The 17407-nt window shown below is 48.3% G+C and overlaps 1 protein-coding gene across 2 annotated transcripts in view; it reads left to right on the top strand.

Moving 5' to 3' along the window:
* ABTB3 (ankyrin repeat and BTB domain containing 3) overlaps nucleotides 1-17407 on the top strand; it is a 303807-nt gene that overhangs the window by 1400 nt on the left and 285000 nt on the right. For both annotated transcript variants that reach the window (XM_024732211.1, XM_024732210.1), the window contains exon 1: nucleotides 1-159. This exon is cut by the window's left edge and continues 1400 nt beyond it. In XM_024732211.1, the coding sequence (XP_024587979.1) occupies nucleotides 1-159 (159 nt within the window). The remainder of the gene's footprint in view (nucleotides 160-17407) is intronic.

The following is a 17407-nucleotide window of genomic DNA, read 5'->3' as shown; positions in this document are numbered from 1 at the left end:
CGGCAGCCACCACCAACCACCACCATCACCACCACCACGCGCTCCACGAGGCGCCCAAGTTCACCGTTGAGACGCTGGAGCACACGGTCAACAACGACTCCGAGATCTGGGGGCTGCTGCAGCCGTACCAGCACCTCATCTGCGGGAAGAACGCCAGCGGTAAGTGGCTGCGCGGGTGCTGCCCCCTCCCGCCCAACCGGGCCAACTCTCGTCGTAAGTTTGCCTCCCGGCCCCCTCCCGCGCCCTTCCGGCTGCCCGCTGCTGTCTTAAGCCTCCGACGGAACCGCCGAGCTGGAGGCGGCTAGAAACACCCCTGGTCCCTCCTGCTTTCGGGATCCGCGTACTTTACGCCGCTGGTAGGGTCCCAAGTCCGAGAGGGCGCGGTTCCGCCCCGGATTCGGGGCGGGGCAGCGGCTGCCTCAGTCAGGCGGTGGGAAGAACCCAGCATCACTTTGGAGGCTCAGGTGTGCGATCATTTGCGCCTACCTAGTACATATTTCTGCCAGAGCCCTGTGTTTCGTTGTTGTTGTTTTTTCCATTTTAAACATTTTATTTATTTAAATTTATTTTTGACCTTGAAGATGCCAAATACCCGGGCGCAGGAGTTCGGCTCCTTGGGAACTCAGGAGGAGGCGCATTCCGCCCTCGCCGCCCAGTTAGCATAGTTCCCCGCGCCCTCGGGGACACCGTCGGTGATCGCAGGAAGGCAGGGCCCTGCGGCCGTAAAGGCAGAATGTTTGAGAGCTCTCGGCCTGGAAACAGTCGGGGAGAGGTGGGACCTATAAGCGGGAAGGCTTATAGGTCCCGAGCTTTTTCCGGGGCAGTTTTTGAGGGCCAGAGCTCACAGCTGGTAGCTGCTGCGCAATGGGCAGACCCCCCCAGATTCCGACCTCTTGCCTCTGTCGGTTGGCTAGGAGGTGCAGGCGTCACCACTTGGCTTAAGGAGCGCCACAAGGGACCCGGTCAGGATGGGAGTGGGGCGGGGTTCCGAAGGGACTGTCAGTTTAAGAGGTCGTTTCCAGCAGGTTCTGTCATTCCTTCCCGCACCCCTTGCTTTGAAGGCCGGAGCTGGGTGGGTTTGAACCTGCAGTTCTGGTGGCGGAGGGGTGGGGCCCGGGGCTCTTGTTTTGGAGAGCTCCAGCTGGCGGTCCTGCGTGTCTGCGAAAGCCGGAGCTAGACACTTCAAAGCTTCAGTTTTCCACAGGAAATGGTAGAAGCGTAACTGGAGACTCCAAAAGCGAAATAAAACTTTGTTGCATATTCGGCGGTTTGGCTGGAGGTTGCGTGGTTGGAGCTGAAATGCAGTCTTTCTGGGCAGATTTCATTCATGTTGCTGCCTGTCGTTTTCCCCGGGGCTGCAGCAGAGATGCAGCGGGCGCGGCCCGGCCTCTTGTGGGTGCCAAGTGTGTGCATAGGAGTGTGTGCGTATTTGTGAGAGTCTGTGTGCGCGCGTCCATGCGTGTGTATGTAAGTGTGCCTGTGAGTGTGCGCAGAAGCAAGCAGCTCCCGCAGAAGCCCTTCGGAAACAGAACCTCCAGTTGTCAATCCCCTCACCTGGCTTTGGTCATCGTTGGGGGAGGGGAAGGAAGAAGCAAAGCTTGTGTGTGTGTGTGTGTGTGTGCGCGCGCGCGCGCGCTCGTGTGGTGGGGGCAGGATGGCGACCTCCGCGTTGATCGCCAAGACTCCTCCGGCCTCCTTGGCAGAGCCCTTCCCCCTCTGCTGCCAGTAGAGGGTTAAACCTCCAAAGGGAGGGTACCTGTGAGGCTCCCCGTGCCTGCCCACCTCCACCCGTGAACTCCTGATGAAATAGAAACACCTGGGAGAAGGCATTGGTCTTTGTGTGTGCTTCTTCCGGAGGAGGAGTCGGGTTCACCTGCAAAACCCAGGAGCTTTGGACTGGACAGTTCTTTGTTTGAAGCCCTACCCAATAAAAAAGTGCAGAGAGGCGTAATTTTCTTCCCTCCGCATGCACCCACCACCCCTGTTCTTACCTCCCCATTACAATCTACTGGCCCCCCAGACCCTTACCTGCTGGAATCTCCTCCCACTCCTGTGTGTCCTTTGGGAAGAAGGAGCATTCCCCTTTGGGCTCCAGTTTGGGACGCTGGGTGCCCTGGTCCAACTCTGCCTTGGCCGTTCTCTTGAAGTTATGACTGTGGGTCATAACTCACTTTCCTTCTCTGGGTCTCAGTCTCCTCATCTATAAAATAAGGGCCTAGATCTGTAATACACCCCCATGTCCTCTTGTAGCTCTGTCTGTTTTTGTTAGTAGCCTCTGCATTTTTTCAAATTGGTTTTACTTTTATGATCTTTAACATCTTTTAAAGACAGATTTTGTGTTTATCCTTTTCGGAATAAGTATAATTTGAGGAAGGAGAAGACCGCAGAGCTGGTTTGGGGCAGGGTGAATGTGTGGTGGTTAGGGTTTGCTGCCATCACAGCATTTCCCACACCACAGAGCTTAACTCCTAGGTTTCAGGGCCCCTTCGCCATCTCTTGGTATGAGATATACTGTAATTTCATTGTAATCTCTTCATCTCTTTTCCTTGGGCTTGTTAAAAATGACAGGAAGCAGTAAGAAATGAACAGTTAATTTCTTAGGTATCTGAAACATACATTAAACATCAAACCTATTTCTTCAACTACTTTGCATGACGTTCTTTCTGATATGCAAGCTTTATTAAGGAGCCCATGCTTTACATAATCTTTTTCCCCCTTTAACTCAGTAGCCTCACTTATTCATTCGTTCATCAATATTTATTGAGCAGCTACTAAATCTAGGGCCTGCACAAGTACTGACGTACAAGCTAATAACAGCTAACATGCATCCAACACTACTCTCTATATTGACCCATTTACTCTTCAACATTCCCTTGAAGAAGTACTGCTATTATCCCCATGATACAGAGGAGGAAACTGAGGCACAGGCAACTTAACTGTTTTTCTCTTTAGTGACAGATGAGTTCCCTGCCTTCAGGCCATCCTCCCTGCCCTTCATTACCTACTCAGTTGAACCAAGGCCCTTGATAGCCTGACAGTCCTTCTGTTCTAACACACCATATGTTCCTATTAAACTGAACTGGGCAGTACTGGATTTCACGTTTTTATATCCTCTGTCAAGTCTGAGAGGGCCTGGTACACAGTTGGAGCTTATTAGATGCCTGTTGAGTTGAGCAATCTATTGTGTAATATTGTACAATGATATCCTGAAAGAAACTATTGAATTCTGAGTTCCTTGGATCATCTTTTCAAGTCTTTTTACCTTGGTTGCCCATTCTTACTGCCATCTCTGCACCTGTCCACCTTTCTAATTTGCTGCTGCTACGGCTCGAGGAATCAGGAAACGGATCACATGGGACTCATGGGGTGATAGCAATGTCCCTTCTGTCTATAGCGGTGTGGGTTCAGGGGTACTTGCATTTGTCAAAATGCATTGCATTGTAACTTTAAGATATGTGTGTTTCGCTGTATTGCAAATTACACGTCAGTAAAAAAAGGAAACATAAAAAAGCCATAGGCATCCTTGGATGAAATTTTGTTTTAAATGCAGAAAGAATTTGAAGGGAAGACTGCGAGAGGCAGTGTGGTGTGATGAAAGGGAGAAGGGCTTTACACTTAGAGAGACCTAGCCTCAAATTTCGGCTCTGCCACTTTCTAGCAAGTGACTTAATTTTGCTGAATTTGTTTTTCTCATCTGCACAGTAAGGATTACAAAACAAAAAAAGACATGAAAAAGGAAGAAAACCCAAACCTACCACACAGCGTGATTAAAAGCATTAAATCAGATCACATATGTGAAAACAACTGTCACATAGTAGGCACTCGATAATAATGGCTCTTCCTTAAAAAACAGATTATTCAGGCTGGTGATAATAATAATAAGGGTGATTTGGAATAGTCTCTTTCATTGCTGGGATACCCAATCACTTTATAAACTTTAATTAACATGAGCCCTCGCCTCACCAGCACTGGTTTGGTGGGTAAGTTGGTGTTCAGGTCTTTTGCTTTTCTGTTGCTCATAAACTAAATGCTTACTCAGCAGTTTTGCTGCCTGCCCCCCAGCCCCGCCCATCACCCTGTCCACATCCCCGGAGCTGGTCGCACTGTTCCATGGTACAGTGTTGCTCTGCTGGACAAAGACATCACAGAAGAAACCCAGCTTTTTACAAAGAACTGCAAAAGCTATCTCAGCAGCCAGCCATGTCAGTGTCTGTGCTCACAGAGCATGTTTTTAATTAACTAGCTTAATGTAAATTAAAACTTGGAATTCAGGTCAGTGGAGGGTTATTTGGTTTTCTATTCAGATTTGCCAGTTCAGTGCTGGGGCATTTGTAAGTAGAATGTTTCCTGAAACACACCATAAAAATAACAACAAAATAAACAATGGCGGACCACCCTGGAGATCTGGGGTCAGGGGCGGGGTGGCTAATGGCCTTTGAATAGAAGAAAGGCCTCTAATTCTGGGTCTGTTATTATTTGAGACCTTGAGCCAGACACCAAACTTACCTATAAAATGGGTCTGATTATCATTTACTGAGAGGTAAATATAAAATAGTAATTGACTTTGGAGTCAGACACGCCCATAACTTGCAGTTTCCCTGTCTGTAAAATGAGTATAATAATAATAATAGCTGCACTTGTATAGTGCTTATTATGTGCCAGGCACCGTTCGAAGAGTGCTGTATGTTATGATTGTTGTCGTTACGTTAGCTATTATAGAAGGCAACCCCCAAATCTTAGGAACTTAACACAATAGAAGGTCCTTTCTTACTCACTAAAGTCTGATTGTGGGAGGAGTGTGGTGGGAGGGTGCTGGAGGGTCATTTAAGTACCACCACTGATGGAGAGAGTGCTTCCTTTATCTTCAATATGTGGACTTTAGGGCCTTCCTTGGACATTTATCCAGCCCGTAGGTAGAGAAAGAAGGAGAGTATGGAGGATCTTAAGAAAGGTGTTATGGGCTAAGCCTGAAAGGACCCTTCATCACTATGCCCATATATCATTGGCCAGATGTGTCACTGGCCCCCTTGGCCACCAAATATCTATGTGCCTCCTTCTTCTCACACACAAAACATGCTTCCCTTCCCCTAAGGGAGGATATTCATGTTCTGGCCAATCAGTGCTTCCAACTTAAAGTGCAAGAGCTTTGGGTGAATTCCTGTCCTATCCATGGGATTGAATAGGGCTTCTTATGGTTCAGAGACCCATGAGCTAAAAGAGACTCATTATCTTCCCCTCTGTGCCCATATACCATATTGGAGGATAATCCATTAGGAAAAGGCAACAGTGGAAGACGCACAGAAGTCACCGGCCCTTAGTAGTTATGAAATCTTGCCAAGCAGACACTGTGTGACCATGCCCTGGAAGTGGATGAGGTTCCTTGCTTAAGCCCTGATTCTGCTCTCTGGAAGCAGTTTCCTGGTTCACTGTCCTCCATGGTCGTGGCTCTGCCCTGTGGCAGGATTTTCTTTGTCCATTATTCCTCTCGGCCACACTTGAAGTGGGTCTTGGGGAATATGACCTCCTTGAGGCTCTAAATCTTGTGTAACCTAGCTCCTGCCCTTGAACTTTAAGGGGCCCAAGGATTGTTTTAATGCTTTAACAGTAAAAGGTTTTTAAAATCCAAGCTTATAGATTTTGCCAGAACAATTCCCACAACAACTTAGTAGGATTTTCATCTATGACGTCTAGTGTGCCAGCAGTCAAAGTTATTTCCTAGACCTAATTCTCAAGCCTGGATTATTTCTTGGCTTTCTTAACCCCATACCTCAATTTCTCACTCAACTTAATGACAGCTACCTTGAGGCCATCAGGCTTATGTGGTGGGAAGCTTATACACTTCATCTGATATTTATTTCACTTAGAAGTCTGCTCAATCTTTACTCTTCTTGTTTGGGATCTAGGAATATCGTCTTCTTCATGTCTACACTATTCCTTTCCAGTTTTACTTGCAAACTGACTAATTCATGCCTGAGATCCTCTCTTTCCCTAATACCTTGCTAAACTCAGCCAGGAACGAGCAGCAAACTCTCCTACCATTATTTTTCAGTCCTTTTTCCTCTAGCACTTACAGGCTCAGTAGACATGAGTTCTGCCTTCTAAGTTGTGATAGGTGACAGTTTAACCAAACCTTTTATTGCTGTATAACATGGTGCTCCAGTTTTCCAGCCTCAAACATCATAACCCACCATCTGACTTCTAAGCCAATGCCACATATGTAAGGCGCCCACTTACGGTGTCAATTTCTTTATTAGTTAGGGTAATGCAAGCTGTGGCATCAGATAAACCCTAACATCTTAGTGGCTAAACACAATAAAAGTTGCTTTCTCATTCCTGTTGAGTCCAGTTGAAGGTAGGGGAGGGAGGCGCTGTGTTCCATGGAATCTGATGGAGGGTCTGCCCTCTGGAACACGTGACTCCCAGGAGCTTCCTTGATTGGGGTCAACAGTGTGGAGGATGGCGATGTTTTTATAGGAGAGTCTGGGATGTGGGTATATTAATTGCTTCCACATTCCAGACACCAGAATTGAGTCATGTGGCCTCAACTAGATATCAGAGGCTGGGAATTATGGTCTCTGGCAAGGCAGCCGCTCCCAGCCACAATTCTGTACTGTTAGAGGGGCATCAGTTTTTGGCAGAGTGCTAGACACCTCCGCCATCATATATTAACTATTGGAATCCTCACCACAACGATATGAAATAGGTGCTATTATTATTGTTCCCATTTTACAGGTTAGGAAGTCAATTAGGAAGTAAATTCAAGAATTTGACTAAGGCGACACAGCTAGCAAGTGTTTGGGTCACATTTGAACCGGGGCAGTCTGGCTCTGGACTGCCTTATGGAATGTTTATGAAGATCAAAGTGATATTAAAAGAATAATATGGTGGGTGCAACGTGTTTTGCCCAGTGTCTCGTACATGGTACATACTTAACAACTGTTATCCTTTATCTTTATTATTCTTGTTATTATCATCCTGTTCTGGAAGTGGGATGCTATATGGATTAACAGCGAATTGGTGTGAAGCTCTCAGGCATGGTTAAAATATGAATCCTAAAGAGTGGGTGCTCCAGGCAAATTGTACTACATGCCTGTCTTCTCTCCTCTGCCACCCCCTGCATTTCATCCACTGGGGGAACTAACGGTTGCTGAGCCAGGTACTGCACGGGGCCTTTCACACACGTTAGCTCATTTAATCTTCACACTGTTCTTGTGAGGTGGGTGTTTCTTATCCCCATTTTATTGGGGGAGGAAACTGAGGCTCAGACAGGTTCAGTGACCAGTCCGAGATGCCATAGCTACTAAGGGGTAGAGTTGGAATTTGGGGTCCAGAGCCTGTGCTCTGAACAGCTATGGCACAGTGGTGAAATCCAGTTCAAATGAGACTCTGAGAGGATCCCAGATGGACTCCAGGGCAGCTTGAGGAGTGTGTGGAGTGGAAGCGGGGCTTGCCCTGGTGCTGGTGGTCATGGTTGATGATGCTCCTTTGTATAATATGTGGTCATACGTCTTTTCTTAGCCCCTGCTGGCTTCCTCTTCCCTGGCTGCCCCGTGAGTCACTGCCCAGCTGTCCATGACGTTGCTGTGTAGCCTCCTCAGCCGAGACCCCGGAGCAGCGGGTGGCTTTGTGGCCTCCAGGGGACAGCTCCTTCCATATCCTGTCTAGCTGGGTAGGCTCAGTGCCAGAAGGAGCTCAGGCCTTCTTACCAGAACTGAATGTAGAAATCTGAGGCTTGGTGGGGAATCTGTCCTCCCTGAGAATCACAGACTGGGTTTTCCCAGACTCTGGAATTAGGTGGACCAAGTCTCTACCACCCATAAGCCAGGTGACCATGGGCAAGCCAGTTAATCTTTCTGAGCCCCAGTTTCCTCATCTGTTAAATGAGGATAATGGTAGTGCTCCCCCCTCCACCACTGAGGGTCATTGGGAGCATGAGTTAATTTATGTAAAATCCTCAGAATAATATTGAACACATCATAAAAACTCACTGTCTGTTAGCAATTATTATTATTATTAAATGCTTAAGAAGTGCCAGCCTCCTTGCTTAAAGATCTGTCCCCTGTCCCCTGCTCCATTTATTGAGTGAAAGGTTTCAAGTAGTTTGCCAGTAACCAGACTTACATGATTTGACCACTCACTAGCTGTGTGATATTGGGCAAGTTACCTAACCTCTCTGTTATTCAGTCTTCTCTTTTTTTAAATGAGAAAAATAATAAAACCTAATTCTTAGAGCTTTTGGGAGGTGCCTGGCATGTAGAAATTGCTTAATAAATGTTGGCATTGTTGGATTTTATTATATTCATTAAGACTTTTTCTACAGGCACTGTGTTAGATGTTAAGCAACACGGTCTCTGCCCTCATGGAGATTGCAGGCCTGTAGTGGACTTAGTTTTGTCATCAAACAATCAATCATGCAGATGTAAATTTACAGCTGTGGCAGTAGCTACAAAAGAGAGATGAATGAGGCCGTAAGAGTCTTTACTGAGGCTCTGGATATAGTCAGGAGTGAGGAAAGGAAGCAAGGAAGAGTGAGGCTTGAATGAGGTTGAAGAATGGTGTATTTGGTTGAAAAGGTAGAAGAGTACTCCATGAATGCAAAGAGAATGTGCAAAGGGCCTGTGGCAGAAGGGAGTTCGGTAAGGAGGAAAGCAGCCAGTGTGGCTGGAATGGGAGAACCAAGTGAGTGGAGCTGGTTAGAGGTTGGACTGAGCATCTGCCAGATTAAGGAGTCTGTCTTTCCCAAGGACACTGGAGAGCCTTTGGAAGCTTTTAAGGAGGGAGATGCTGTGATCAGATTTGTGTTCTAAAAAGCTCATGTTGGCTGCAGTACAGAAAGCAGACAGGAAGGGAAGGGTGAATGTCGGAAGGGCAGTCAGGAATTGTGATCACCTCCATCTTACACAAGAAGAATCTGAGGCTATGAAACATTTAGTAGCTTTCCCAGAGTTGCTAAGACAATAAATGGCAGAGCAGGGATTTGAACTTGAGCCTGAGGGACTTCACATTCCACCTTCCTCCCACCTGTGCCACGCCTCGTCCCAACGGAGCTTCTGGTTCAACTCTCACATTTTACAGATGGGAAAACTGAGGCCCAGAGCGAGATACTGCCTTGCCCAAGGTCACAAGGTCATATGGCAGATCTGGACCAGTATCCCAGGTTTCTGGATTCTTAGCCCATCTCCCCTCCACTGTGATGCATTGTCTCCTCCAAACCAGATCACTCCTGGGAGGCAGAGTGGAGTGAGAGGCTGCCTTGACGACAGACAGCAGTTTTGGAGATTAATTTGCCACCTGGGTGTAACATTGCGGGTTTTACTCTACGTACGTCTCACAGCAGAAGGGAATGCTAGTCTGGAAGCTTGCAGAGGTCTCCATAGCTTGAGCCAAGGAAAGCAATTACTGTGCAGATCAGGTGTGCCGAAGGTAGAATCAAATTAGTGGTTCCCCAGCGCCTTAACATCTGAAAGCAAATCAGAGAGGCAGCTCTACAGGGTGAGTGGAATCTGAAGGAGGCTGAGGTTGCTTGGATTCAGCGGGGGTTCTTGGGTAGCGTGTGCCATTGTTTCTTCCTAATCCCAGCTCACAGTGCCACCCAGGGGCGCAGGATGTGTGTGACAAACGCGCACACACAGATCACCTCCTGCCTCCCTCTCTCTCTCTCTCTCTCTCTCTCTCCGTCTCCCTCTCTGTCTCCCGCTCTCTCTCTGCCTCTCTGTCTCTCTGTCTCTGTCTCTGTCTCTCCCTCTCCCTCTGTCTCTCTCTCTCGATACCTCTAAAATGTCAAGTACCAGGGAGCATACATGGTTACATGGTTTTTCCCTCCCTCGGCCTCCTCCCTCAGCCCCTTCACTTTGAGGGTTAGGGCCTGGGTTCACTCTTGTGAGCAAAACTACACATGGTTCCTGCCCTCATGCAGCTTGCAGGCCTGAGGCAGGTTTAGTTTATTCACAAAGAATCACCCAGATGTAAAACTGCACCCATGGCAGGACCTACTTAGGAGCGGTTCATGGGGCCCGAGGACAAAGCCCCCTCCGATGCGGGCTGAGTCCAGCTGCCCCTCCCTTGTGCTTCTGGGCTGGCTGTGGCCAGCACAGGGAGACTAGACATTTGGGGCCCGGTGTGGGGTTGGGGTTAAGACTCAAAATTCTCTTCCCATGTTGGAGTTTGCCATCAGGGCCGGCAGGGGGGAAGGACCGGGCATCTCCTCCGCGGGTCGGCGTCTCCGAATTCTGCATCTGTTCCTCTGTCTTTAGAAACCTACCCTCACCCCCACTCCTGCTCGCTCCGTCCTGCAGCTGCCATTTTGGGGGCCAGTTTATGAGTCCCTCGATGCTTCATATTCAGGTCACTGGGGCAGGCTGGTGCAGGTGTGGGGCCAAAGGCTCAGTTCCAGGGGCCAGGGGTGGGGCCCCAGCCTCTCTCTGCATCGCGACCTCCCCCACGCCTCCCCACCTGCTTCCACTGCTGTTGCTGGTTTGGTTGCTGTTCTGAGTCCTCCTTCCTCCCAGCACGAGAGCTGTGGATTAAGGAACAGACCAAGAGCAAGCTGGTGATTTCATGGCCTCTGATGGTCCCGTCATGTGGAACCTCTGGGGGCTGCTGGGAGCCTGGGGAGGGGGGAGGAGGGGGTACAGGAGGGGAGATGAGTCCTCCAGCGAGTGGGAAGACCTCGGCTCAGGTGTAGCAGGGGGTGCCCATGCTTTGCGACCTTGGACAGGCTGTGATCCCTCTGAACCTGTTTTCTCATGTAAGAATGGGAGATCATGATACTACCAGGTTCTGGTATTCATACAAAGTTACGTGTCAAAAGAGGCAACACTTTGGAAAACCATTACCAGCACTTAGTAATGGTAAAAGCTAACACTGAGTGTTTACCCCTGTGTTAGGGTTCTTCAGAGAAACAGAGGTATAACAGGAATTGGCTCACGTGATTATGGAGGCCAAGAAATCCCACAATTTGCCATCTGCGAGTCAGAGAACCAGGGCCCCAGGGGGTCTCTGGTATAGGTCCTGGAGTCTGAAGACCTGAAAACCAGGATTTGCTGCCCTTGGGTTTCCCAGTAGCCTGTGCAAAAAAGGAGCCATCGTGAGCAGATACACAATTCAGTGTGATGGATGAGACAGAAATAAACTAGCTGCTGTAGCTGTTCCTGGGGCTCAGGCCCGGAAGAAATTTCTCAGCAGGAGGCTAGAGGCAGTTATTAAGTTGTACTTGTGACCTCACATTTCAGCCTCTGATTGGTAAGAAAGAACGAGGAGGACCTCTTCTTGTTTTGCAGTGTCTCTCTCCCCTCCCTGCTGCCCGCACCTCCTCCCTCATTCCTTACAGAATGTCCAGTTGTGGTGATAATGTGTTTTCACAGAAGCCTGGGGGTGGGCAGCGTATCAGTGTCCCTCCTGTGTTCGGGAGGAGGGTCTTGGGGTTAGAATCTGGCCTTGGAAGCTGATGTCTCTGTCACATGGCCCCTAGAAACCAGATATGAGTTCATTTGAGTGAAAGTGTACAAATGCTCCTCTTGGTGGTAGTGGGGGGGAAGCATCCTGTGTACTGAGCCTGTAAATGTGGTCCCCAGCAAGCCGGGCTATGAGTTTCGGGAGGCAGGTGGGGCCTGGGCCTTGGAGAGATTGGCACCAGTGTGGTCAGATCAGATGCACTTGAGGGTTTAAGGACAGAAGAGGAGGGCATGAGACCCACTGTGGAACAAGCTGTGTGATCTCAGGCTAGCGATTTAGTCTCTCTGGGCTTGTTTTCTTATCTGAAAAAAACCAGCAGTTTTGAGGCTCAAATGAGTCCTCAGATGTGAAAGTGATCTGCAAGCTGCAAGATAATCATGCATTCATTCAAAAGATGTTTATTGAGAGCCTATTATGGGAGAGGCATGGTTCTGGGCCCTGAGCATACATCAGTACGCAAACAGACAAAAATTCTTGCCTTCGTAGAACTTGCGTTCTAGTGCAGGGAGACCCTAAGCAATCAACATAAGTGAATAATATAGGATGTTAGAAGCTGATATCTACCATGGAAGAAATAAATCAGAGTAAGGGGGATCTGGAGGGCTGGTGATGGTTGGTTGTAATTATAAATAATGTGGTCAGGGTGGTCCCACTGACAATGTGATGTTGGTGCAGGGAGAGGTGAAGGTGGTGAGGGATTTACCATGTGAGTATCTGTGGGAAGAGTGTTCCAGGCAGAGAGAATAGCCAGTATAAAGGCTCTGAGGCAGGAATAGCAAAGAAGCCATTGTGATGGAGAGAAGTGAGTGAGCCCAGAGGGATAAGACAGGAAAACAGAGAGTCCCGAGGAGCCAGCTTGGGTAGGTCCTCATAGGCTATTGTAGACTTTGGGTTTTGCTCTCAGTGAACTAGGAAGCCACTGCAGGATTTTGACTCAGGATTTGAAGGTCTGACTTAGGATTTAAAAAGAATCACTTTGGGATCTTCCCTGGTGGCACAGTGGTTAAGAATCCACCTGCCAATTCAGGGGACACGGGTTTGAGCCTTGGTCCAGGAAGATCCCACATGCCAGGGAGCAACCAGGCCCACGCGCCACAACTGCTGAAGCCTGTGTGCTAGAGCCCGTGCTGCGCAACAAGAGAAGCCACCACAATGAGAAGCCCGCGCACCGCAACGAGGAGTAGCCCCCGCTCACCGCAACTAGAGTAAAAGCCCACGCACAGCGATGGAGACCAATGCAGCCAAAAATAAATAAATAAATAAAAGAAGATCCCATTCTTCCTTTAAAAATAAAATAAAATAAAAAGAATCACTTTGGCTGCTGGTCAAAAGTAGACTCTAGAAGAGCAGGAGGGAAGGCAGGGAGGCCGGTGTGTGGAGGCACTTACAGTAATCCAGACAGGAGATGATGGTGGCCTGGACCAGGGTGGTAGCAGTGCAGGTGTGCTAAGAAGTGATTGGATTTGGGTCATTAGGGAAAGGAAGAGTCAGCAAGATGTTGCCGCCCTGGGTGTGGGGTGTGAGAGAACTAGAGGAGTCAAGGATGCCTCCAGGGACAGTGTGGAGAAAAGGGAACCTCCTATACTGTTGCTGGGAATGTAAATTGGTGCAGCCACTATGGAAAACTGTGGAGCTTCCTTAGAAAACTAAAATCAGAGTTACCATATGATCCATCAATCCCACTCCTGGGTATATATATGGAAAACTCTAATTCGAAAAGATACATGCCCCCCAATGTTCATAGTCGTACTATTTATAATTACCAAGACATAGAAGCACCCTAAGTCTCCATCAACAGCTGAATGGATAAAGATGTGGCACATATATACAATGGAATACTGCTCAGCCATAAAAAGAATGAAATAATGCCACTTGCAGCAACATGGATGGACCTAGAGATGATCATACTAAGTGAAGTAAGCCAGACAGAGAAAGACAAATCTATGACATCACTTATATGTGGAATCTAAAAAAGAGTGCAAATGAGCTCATTTACCAAACAGAAGCAAACTCACAGACATAGAAAACAAACTTATGGTTACCAAAGGGAGGGGGGGGATAACTTGGGGAAAAAAAAAAGGATGTCTCCAGGGTTCAGTCTGAACAAAGGGAAGGGTAGAGTTGCCATAAACTAGGTGGGAAAGACCTTGGAAAGAGCAGGTTTGGAATAGTGGAAAGATCTGAAGTCGAGATCGGGATGTACTAAGTTTGAGGTGCCTTTCAGACATCCAGGTGGAGATGTCAGGTAGTAGTTGGATAGCCATGGCTGGTGTTCAGGAGAGAGGATGGTTTGGAGATACAAATTTGGGAGCTGGGAGCATGTGAGTTGTTTTAAAAGCCACGAGACAAGAGAAGGTCACCTAAGGAGTGAATGTAGAAGAGACCGGAGGACCAAGGATGGAGCCCTTCCTTGACCTGGGCAGAAGAGGAGAACCCAGCAAAGGAGACTGAGAAGGAACAGCCAGTAAGATGGAGAGCCAGAAATATCCTAAAAGTCAACAGAAGAAAATATCTAGGAGGAGGAAGTGATCAACTGTGTCATGTGACAAGCGAGGTAGTTCCCACCACTGCTCCCCGAGCTGTGGGAGTATTTCTGCCTGCCACCCCTGGGCACTGTTTGAGGCCCAGTGAACAAGCATCATTGATGTGCTTAATGGGAATTACACCGTAGTGAACCAGAAGGATGTTTTGGGTGTTTTCTCAAAGGGATGGAGGCAAAATGGCCTCAGTGTGTCATCTATAAATTGAGGGAATTAGGCCAAATTGGTGACTTCAGTCTGGGCTTTCTTGAGTCTTAGGTTCCTGTAAAGGGCCTTAGGGAGTCCTATAGGGGTCACATGGGGGAGACTCCCCGCACACACACACATTTCATCAGAGTTGCTACCCTTTCATCTGTTTTTATATCGGACTTTTGCATAAGATGCATTTGAAAAAGGGATTCTGTTGCCAGATCAAGGTTGAAAGGCACTGGCCTGGAGGATTAGCAAGTCCTTGCTGCTCTGACATCCCAGGAGGCTCAGGCTACCCAGGGAGCACGGATCACACAGTGTGCTTTGGCTTTGGCTGTGGAGACAATCCAGGAGAGCATGTCCCGCTGAGGCTTGGAGAAGCACTGAGAGAGGTTGGGTGGCGAGAGGGGAGAAAGCTAAGTGCTGTGCTTGGAATCTTGTAGAGCTCCTGGACCCAAAAGAGATGGAAAAGAGAAAAGGGGAATGAGAGGAACCAATACTGGGAAGAGACAGAACTGGTAGAATGCAGGGTCCACTAACCAGATGTTTCAGAGTCGAACATGACTCTCCTCTCCCCATCCCCACAATTATTTGCAGCTCTGCGTGCTGCCTGATGCAAAGCTCTTCTTTTTGTTCCTCCTCCGCTGACTGCTGCATCCTCACCTCCCAGGTGGCATTTCTGATATGAGGGAGCAGAGGTAGAACTCTGCTATCAAAGCTGTCTTGTTACCCAAAATAACCCTGTCCAGCCAGACACATTCCAACTTTCCACGCCAAAGGGCTTGCTTTCATTTGTTGAAGTCGGCACATTCACCTGTGGTTTTCAAAGGTCTGAGGTTCAAACTGGCTTGCCTCTGTATTAAAGAAACATGTATATTTTTTCCTAAGGGGTTTTGTGGCTAAACCAGTTTTACATAAACAGAAAGGATCAGTCCTGAATTCCTAAACCCCGACATAGGAGATGGTGACTTTAGGATATTGTGACTCACGGGGTATTAAGTTATTTACTCACCAAAATGTCTAATCTGGTTGATGCTTTGGAGAGCAGTCACCATGGTGTATCATGCCATGTAACCAAGGGTCTGAGGCCAGAAGCCTGGGTGCCCATCCCAGTGCCATCCCTTACTGGCTATGCCACCTTGGACAAGGTCTTCTCTCTCAGCCTCAGTTTTCTCCTCTGTAAGAGTGGCCACCTTGTAGGAGTATCTTGGGGATAACAGATGAAGTGACATGATATTTATATGCACTGAGTTTGGGGTAGTGAGTGCCCGATGCATGTCAGCTTTTATTGTTGGGATTATCATTCCCCAGTCATCTGAAACCTCTATTATTATTGCACTCATCAGGTTATACTGAATAGTTCACTCACCTGTTAATCCTTACAAGTCAGACTATGTCTTCTTCATCTTTGCATCTCTGGTACCACATCTGGCACATAGTAGGCACTTAAACATATTTGTTCAATGAATGAAGGAGGCCATAGAATGTAAGCTCCATTCAAGCAGGGGAGCTTGTCTGATTCATTCACCACAATCACCTGGCATATAGTGGGCATGGAATAAATACTTGTGGTCTGTGAAATGAACCATGAATCAATGGAACTTCATGGACAGGAAGGCCGGTGCTAACCATTGGCTAACTGGCTGGGTGTCTTCCTCTGTTTCTGAATTCTCCGCACTGAAAATCTCTCCTTTTCAAAGCTTGCCTCTCTTTGAAGAACAGAAAAGAAATGACTGCTCATTATTCCTTTATACCCGGTTTCTTCCTGTGAGATGGCACCTTGCCCTAATTCAAAGTTGAAAGCTGTGTCTGCAGAGACTCTTGCATCTTAGAACTGGAAGGAGCCTGCCCAGCTCTCCTCATGCAGCATAGTCTGGGTATCAGGCGGATTTTTCAAAGCAGACACCTGAGAACCACAGGGATGAACAGACGTGTGTGAGGCCACACAGCCACCGGCAGATGAGCGAGCTCAGTGGGTGAGACAAGATCCCGAGTCTTAGAGGTAGAAAGTTCTGAGTTCATGGTGGGGCCAGCCTCAGCTCCCTGAACCCCCAGGTTGGCATCTCTCCACGATGCCATGCTGCCCCAGGAACAAAAGAAACGTGGCTTTGTTTTCTTTCCTTAGTTGTGATTAACCCCGGGTCCCGTTTATGGAGGTCTGCTGCGCCAGGATTTGTGCTGAGCAATTTCCCGGTATTCTCTCATTAAGCCCTCCAACCCCGCCGTTGAGGTCAGTGTCGTTAGTTCCACGTCTCAGTCAGGGAAACCGACTCAGGCAAGCTCAGGGACTCACTCCAGGCCACGCACTTAGGGAGCAGGAACTGGGATTCCCACCCCAGTCACCTGGTGCGTTATCCTCAGGCTTTCCCGTTAACCCTGTTGGCTGCTCTTTCTGTGCTTCCCAATACCACTCCATGAGCATTCTTGGCGCTCAAGTATTTTGAGAACTTGGAGTGACTATCCCAAGGGGATGTGTGAATAGTACACAGCAGCCCCACCTGAAGACTGATTAGGATGTAGAGATTAGCCCAGCCTCTGGATCCCCCAACCTTTGGATGTATGGAGTTATTCTCTCCCTCCCCTGCATCCTCTCAGGTCTCAGTGGAACCTTGAGTCTGACCCTGGCTCCCACCTTTCCATTTTCAGCCGTAGGAGGGACCACCCAGACCATTCTGATTTGGGCTTCAGATGCTGCTCCTTGAAGGTCAGTAAGTGTGTGGAGTGTCCACTCAGAAAGAAGAGAGAAGGGACCGTGGGAGGAGGTAACCTCTGGATTATCAGAGCTTCTGTGGGCTCTGCAGACTGCAGATGGACCCTTCACCAACTTCCCACTGGCCCCAAAGGAAGGGGCCTCCATCATGGGCTACTTGAGCCTCCCCCATGGTGGAACTTTCTAGAGGAACAGGTGGCCCAGCCTGAGCTCACTCTTGCTGAAGGAAAACGCGTGTAGAGGCTCACAAAGCCCAGGGTGCTCAGCTCAGCTGTAAAATCCATTCCGTCCCCACACCAAAGAGGTCTTTCCTGGGTACCTGGAAAGATGGGTGTGCCCTGTGGTAGACATGCTGCTGGCTAGGTCTTCAATTTGCCAAAAGTTTTCCATTGCAAGGACTGTCACAGTCAGAAATCCTTATGTATTCCAGCCACAGGGTCTCTGTTCTGGCTCTTAATCACTCATCATGTTTGCCTTAAAGTAAAATGAGTTTTCTATGAAAAGAGAAGTGGGA

Source organism: Neophocaena asiaeorientalis, unplaced genomic scaffold (genome assembly GCF_003031525.2).
Source record: "Neophocaena asiaeorientalis asiaeorientalis breed wild unplaced genomic scaffold, Neophocaena_asiaeorientalis_V1.1 scaffold418, whole genome shotgun sequence".
Classification (NCBI taxonomy): Eukaryota; Metazoa; Chordata; class Mammalia; order Artiodactyla; family Phocoenidae; genus Neophocaena; species Neophocaena asiaeorientalis.
The sequence above is the reverse complement of the archived record's forward strand: the minus strand, read 5'-3'. Positions and strand labels throughout refer to the sequence as shown.